Source organism: Amblyomma mixtum, chromosome 1 (assembly GCF_055824585.1).
Source record: "Amblyomma mixtum isolate Tamu chromosome 1, ASM5582458v1, whole genome shotgun sequence".
In the NCBI taxonomy this organism is placed as follows: Eukaryota; Metazoa; Arthropoda; class Arachnida; order Ixodida; family Ixodidae; genus Amblyomma; species Amblyomma mixtum.
Window position 1 is genome coordinate 44501706 of NC_143012.1, and position 7171 is coordinate 44508876.

Consider the following 7171-nt stretch of genomic DNA (forward strand, 5'->3'; position numbering starts at 1 on the left):
CTACGGCTCCTTCCTTGCCTGTGCTTCGTGCGCATGCGGGAAATATTGTTAGGTTTAAAGATAAGCACGTTAGCGGGACGGGGAACTGGATGCTCGAGCGTTACTACTAAATAAACTGGAAGGTTGCCACATCGCAAACACCCCTATACCAGGACACAAGAAAAGCTATCTAGATCGAAAGTGCTCTGTTTGCAAGCGATCGCCTCATTTCGCTATCACATGCTAGAGTACAGGAGGCCAACCATCCCTATCTTAAGGGTGGCATCGAGTCGCGGGCAAATTACAGAACTGTCTGCATCTGTTGTCGCGCAGGCCTCTTGTCGACGTTTGTTCAGGGTAGTAAATTGATTCATCCAATCCGTGTACGGAATGCGGAAAATTTTTACCTAAGAAACAAGTCGGTCGTCGAATTTGCAGCGCGCACAGGCTGCTGTCATGACAAAAAACGGCATAGAGGATATCGCTGCGCGCTATGCACCCTGGCCAACCCCCGCTGTGGGTATGTGCCATTAAACTTGATCACGTCCTCATCATCATCTTCAAATATCGCTCACAGAACATAAGATCAGCCACGTGCGGCACCGGCAAGCTTCCTGTTATCGCCCGTGTGGGTTTTGATCACTCGGAAGTACGCTCGCCGCACCAGGAGGCGTTCTTCCCGTCACTCGCACAAAGTGGAAAAACAGAAAATGATAAGATTCCGTGCAAATGACAACAGAAGTGAAACCAAAAGAACGAGCCAGTGTCACCACCTATTTCCGGAGACAGTTACGAGCCTATCTTGAATACAGCGTTTCCGTACGGCCACGACGCATTACATTCGAGGCACTGGTCCGGTACAATGCTTCCTGTGCAGCCCTTCTACCGCTCCGTCAACCAGCTCTCGCTTAAAGCAGTCCCTTCGACTCGACCACCAAACATAGTATTCTACTGCGGAGTGTCTGCCGCAACGAGGGGCGGCCATCATCCGACTCTACTGCTCGTCCACCTCAAGCTAAATACGCCACGGTATTTTCTCGACAGATTCGCGGTTACCATGTGCATCAACGGTCGCGGTTTCCTAGGCCTTCCTTTCACCATAGTGAACATCACGCCTCTGCTGACGCTGCCAGCCGGGAACGGCGTCACCATCTGGAGCGAGGTCATCCCGACGCACGTCACGGTCCACGTCGACGAAGTGGAGAAGATCTCGGAAGACGAGTTGCTACTTTCGACCGACGAAATTTCCACTTACACGCACACCAAGGCGTACACGAAGGCCCTTCTCTTATGCAACGGTGCCCAGGCTGAAGACTTCATAGCGAAGGACTCGCAGGTATGTGTACGACCCAATGCGTAGAGTGCGCACATTATGGCGCGCAGGAACGTGGTACGTAAGCGGAATCCTTTTCATGAGATAAGCGTGAAAAACAGCTTAAAAAGACAGTGCATTAGTGCTGCGAGGAGAGGCGTCGACCACTTAACTCCAGTTTCTCGCTCCGAGGCTGCAAAAATTTCTTTTAATTTAGAACCATCGCCTCACATGAAACTCTGCACCCAACTGTACGCATACCTCTTTACGTTTTAAGGACCAGGAATTATTCTGCGCAATGTGTGTAGCCGACGTATTCATAATTTTTCCACTTACTGTTGTCCTAATTCTTAAAAATATAGCAGCGAATTGCAATATTTGTGGCCACTAGTTGCTACGTTTAGTGCCTTTAAGATGCCTAATATCTGCTCTTCCAGTGCATGGGTGCTCTGGGTGGACCCTTAAGGTAAGGTGGAGGAAGGTATACGGACGGGAAATCCTTTTCGCTTTGAACTAAACCGAGCACATAGGGGTAGCATGGCTGACTTTTCGGAAGCAGTACGCATGATTTCACCCGTAAGGCTGCAGTTCCTTGGAAAGTTAAAACGACTAGAATGAGGTGGGAAGTTAATACGCGAAGCTACAGCGGCAGCCGCACACGCAGGTGGTTTGAACGTCATAAAAAAAGTGACATGGAAGTTTGAACAGTTTGGCTTTTTGTACTGGTATCATCGGAATGATTGAAAAATTGGATAGACATGCTGGGCTTGAGCTTCGATGACTCATAAAAAAGAGACTCTGGCTCCCAAGAACTTCAGTGCTGTTTCAAGTTGCATGCTTCATCGCAACTACACGTTACTTTATTTGCGTGCCTCAATAATGCTGTGATTCATGTTCGATGCCAGCGTATGAATCGCCTGCGCAGGCGCTTTGGGGTAAAGTGTGATGCCATATATAGTGTCATGAATTACTCTGTTTGTTCGCTGCGTCACAGTCGCCGGCCGTTTTACTATCACTGTCGAACAAACATTGTACGATCACGTAACGTAAGACATAGTTTAACTGGCGTGAACACGAGAATCGACACAAACTCATGAAAGACGAAGCACAACGCTGTCACTATCAACAACTTTACTCACGGGAGAGGCAATATATGTATGGGTGACGTGAAGTAATTTCTTGTGTTCTTCCTTAAATGTGATGAAGCATAACTTCTGCTTCTATGCTGTGCGCAATAATTCCTTTTCTCTTGTTGTCAGATTGATTCAAGGCGCATCGAAGGAAGTTAGTCCACCATAATCTGTCGCCACTGCCTGCTTCATCTCGCACACCAGCTTGTCGCTCCTGTTTCCAATCACCGTGACCTACCTGACTTTTACTTTGCATTTATGGGTCCCGATAATGCAGGGAATGTTTGCTAGATGGGGAGGCCCCTTTGAATGACGCCAGGTGTTCTCCGGCTCCGCCATTAAGTCAGCCGATTTGGCCGATACAGTGTCACCCACAAGAGTACGGTATCTTCTGCACGATGCCCTCTTTGTAGGCGCAGAATCCGTTTTCGTGTTTTATCGAGCACGTGCGACGTACGTGTGCTCCGTTGAGTTGGGGCCACATCGAGTAACCCCTGTTATGGGCAGAGCACATTACTCTGACGCCGAGGCTATTTTGTCAAGTTGTTCGTGATGCTGTGGATGTTGATGTACAGCAACACCACATAAGACGTCATTTGGTTCATGTATTTGGCGCCGTCTGATGTGTTCTTTCACTTGTGCTGACCTTTGAACTTTTGCAGCACTGTTTCGCTGATGTCAGCTAAAGGGTGGTCGAGCAGCCTGCTTCTTTCAATTTGCGTATCTGTTTGCTGTAGCTCATGGCTACCTTGATCACACAGCTCTGTAATGCCGAGCACCAGACCATGGTTTGACAGGGCCCGTGTCACTGCTTTGGGGTACCCTGAGTGATTGGGAACTCGACCTTTGCGAGACGCCTTTTGTTGCGAAAGCAACACTGCTCGAGGTTTCCGCTCTTGGCCGTCATCAAAGAGAATCCACCATTGACCTAAGTGTGACGTCATACCAGCTGTGGAAAAGCGGGGCCACAACTCGGCTCGTCGCGAACGTCCCAGCGAATCCTCCATGCAGCAGCTGCGCGCCGCTGCCGCGAGGGGCGCTCGCTCTACGTGACGTCATGCCAGCTGTTGAAAGGCGACCACCCAACTCGGCTCGTAGCAGTCGTCCCAGCGAATCCTCCACGATATGCCGGATGATGTGAATAAGGTGAAGCTGCAACGATATGCTACAAATAGAAAGCGGCGGCGTGCGGAAGAAACGGATGAAGAGAGGGAACAGCGTTTAGCTAAACGGCGGGCATATTATACAGCCAGGCGGATGCGTTCAACATCTCTGGATCTGGCAGCTTCTATAAGTTCAGCGTCCTTGCTTTCGCAATCCACTAGGCTTAACCAAGCTAAGTCTCTCCTAATTTTTATAGTGCCAACACGCTTGCCAGCTATTAAACTCGATTGACAGGTCGAGGCACCTGATTGACCGTTTTTGATGGACGTCACACGAATTTCGAGGCAGTCAACCTCGAAGGCCATCAACACCCTTTCCATACAGTCGTCGTTAGGGCTGTTCAATCCGGACTTCGTAAGGACGTGGAAATCGATGCACCTGCATATGATAAGAACGCGGTCGTCATTCAGGGCATCCTTTACCTTCCTTCCAAAGATCGCCAGGTACAAATCACACACGGATAGCACCACTTTGGAGCCTCTACAAACCCTGTTCTTTTGCACATATTCGCGCTCGCTCCGTCATGGCATTATCGATTCTAGGTTAGCCTGTCAGAGCTCAGGGAACGAATCCAAGGAAATGCCAATGCTATTCTGGGACGACACAGCAGCCTGTACCTCAATTGAAACACGACCGGTTTACACCCACCAGCTCAAATACAACAAATCTTGCAAGATAAGTCCACTTCGGCCACTGAGAAATTAATTCTTGAGCGTCCCAAATTCGAACACGTAATGTAACCCCCTCAAGTGGTAATCCGTACTACCGCACCAGACGCGTGTGGTTTAGTGCTGTAAGCGACATTTGGCGATTGGTGGCTTATAAACAGTGTGTAAACTGTTTCAGTGCAGCTTAAACTGTGTAATTAAACACATGCAGAGTACAGTGGTGACTCATTAATTGTATCTGCGCGTTTTGTCCCTATGAACAAGCTTTGTGAACGCTGCCTGTCAGAAAGTGTGGTAAATACAGAATATTACTAAGTGTGGTGGCTGGCTTCGTTTGGAATATTCTTTATTATCACGATAGAAACTGGCTCATTATCTGGTTTCAGAGCATTATTCGTCATTCAGTACAGGACGCTCGAGGTTTCGCAGATTTTGTGAGGGAAGCCACCAAGAATCACTGAACGAAAGACATGCACAACGAGGTTGTGATTCTATAATTTCCGTAGGCGCAAGAATCCATATGTTCATGAACAAGTTCATGAATAGAGGAAACATATAGTCTTATCAAACATTATATGCTCCCAGGCTGTTTTACTGTGAACTGTTCTAGGAGGATGCGAGTAATTTCAGTAGCCCTTTTCTGTTTTTTCATCAACTATTCCGTACACAATGTCTTTACGTTCGCAGCTAACGTAATGCTGATGGCGGATTGCCTAGGATATTCATTATCGCGTATAAGACCTTTGCTTTTAAGTGTTTTACTTTCCATTATTTTCGCCATCTGTCATTTGTGGCGGCTTGCCGACGACGTAGCTTATTGCGGACGACAGCACAGAAAGGCGCATAAGAGGAGATAATGAATTGCAATGCTACAAACTAAATCCCAGTAACCTGGTATATGCTCAGGATAGGGAAGGAGATGGTTTTCGAGACAAATAACACCCGGAAATCCATACGTAGTCCCTTCCCAGCCCCCAATCCTTTTCTCGTTCAGCTCTCCCGCGAAAGCAGAAGTAAATAACGGGTTTCCAGCTCGAATAAATTATTCCCGTCACTTGTGGCATATGCGAGTGCTTATAGACTGCACATGGAATGCACCAAGAATACTTAGAGAATGCACCAAGAATACTTAGAGAATGCACCAAGAATACTTAGAGAATGCACCAAGAATACTTAGAGAATGTTGTCTTTCCTTTCCTCCACGCAGGTGTCCTTACTCTGCCCGTTGAAGAAAAGCAGGATGAAGGTACCGAGCCGAGGAGTGTGCTGCGGTCACGTGCAGTGCTTCGACGCCTACGCCTACTTGAGTGTCAACGAGTGCACTCTGCGCCCTCACTGGCGCTGTCCTGTCTGCAGTGATCTGGTCCTCGTCCAAGACATCCGAGTCGACATCTTTACGTTGGACATCCTCAACAAGGCGGACATTCAGTGTGACGCCGTGGTGCTACAAGCCGATGGAAGCTGGCGGCCCGTGACGTCGGAGGACGATCAAAGCGTCGCTGTTGCCGATGGAAATGCGGTGAATGCTGCAGAGGCCGCAGACTTGACAGCCGATTCAGATGACGACTAACGACCGTGGCTCAACTGGTGCAGTTCTTCTCTGCCCTAAATGTTCAGTGCATCCACTGGCGATAAGAGCTGCCAGTGCCCGCTTTACTAAGGAGCGATGAGCCGCCATTGGGCCTTAGGTTGTTATCTATTGCATCGTCTTAGCTCTCTAATCGCCCTTTGTATAAAAGAGGCAACGCCACAAGAGAACAAACCTTTTGTAATAGCCCTGTTACGGTGGCTGACAGACTGGTCAGACAACTGTGCCTGCCTTGTATGTCATTCTTTAACCAAAGGACCGGAGCTGTATTTTGTGCGAAGTTTTTATTCATTTTGGACATAAGCAATATATGTGCTGTTCAGATTTTAATACGCATGCCGATTTTAATTTTGATGGGTGGAGGGGGGGGGGTGGGTGGACATTTCAGTTTTACAATTTTTGTCTGTGTTGTGACGCGCGCCATAGGGGAGGGTATGACGTTGCAAAGTTAACGGCAACCACCTTTCTTTACACTGACCCGAAATCTCGGACCGCAGGCTTTTACTATTTTGCGTGGCTACTGAGACGGCTTTTCGCTTAGGCACTGCCTAAAATCTTTGTCCTCCTTGTTTGTTGTCGCTCGAAGCCACCGGCACTCAGCTTTCATTTTTGTTTATGAAGCGCGATCCTACCAGACTCATCTCCAATGATCGCAGCCAGTCGCGACTGCTCCCACATTATTGTACTTTTTTTGCCGCCTCATGTAGACGATTGCTTGCCAGTTTTAAATTGAGAGCGGCAGCCATTCTTTTGATCGACCACCAAGTACTCTCTTTTTGTAACGCCCCCACCGTGTCATATAGTTCTTTGTGGGTGAAAGTGAACGCAATAAACTGCTACTTTTGGAAACCCTGTCATGTAGCTTCTTCGCTGGAGGACTGCCGTCATGACTTTTGTGTTAATACGCACTATTCTGCAACGAATGAATGGTACACTCCTGCGATAAATCTGAGTAATTGCATTGTGATAAATGTCATAGTCGAGAGCTCTGCAAGGGTCTCTGTTAGACAACAGTCCATAGGGGACTAGCGCCCGCTGGAGGTGGGGGGGGGGAGTTACTGCTATTTTTTACTGCGTACTTTCGTGTACAGGCAAAAGTAGTAGTAGAGGAAACACAGGACCGTGTTGCCTCCGCGTTTCGTGAAGCACTTCCGCCGATAGCCAGCAAGATTGGGAGGCACCAGGTGCAGCCACTACCGTCAGCCGCCGGAAGCACACTATGCGCAACGTGGCGTCGGGGCAAGCGTCCAGCGCTAGGAGGCCGTAAGGTTAATATGCGGCTTGATCTGAGCGTTTTTTCGGCCAGCGGGGCGGAGCGGGCGAGCGGATG

General features: G+C 48.6%; 1 protein-coding gene across 1 annotated transcript; it reads left to right on the plus strand.

Moving 5' to 3' along the window:
• Window positions 1-1036: 1036 nt before the first annotated feature.
• Window positions 1037-5823, plus strand: LOC149366192 (E3 SUMO-protein ligase PIAS1-like). The gene is made up of 2 exons (XM_089569780.1): window positions 1037-1315; window positions 5461-5823. The coding sequence occupies exons 1-2, from the start codon at window positions 1037-1039 to the stop codon at window positions 5821-5823; spliced, it is 642 nt and encodes a 213-aa protein (XP_089425906.1).
• Window positions 5824-7171: the final 1348 nt, after the last annotated feature.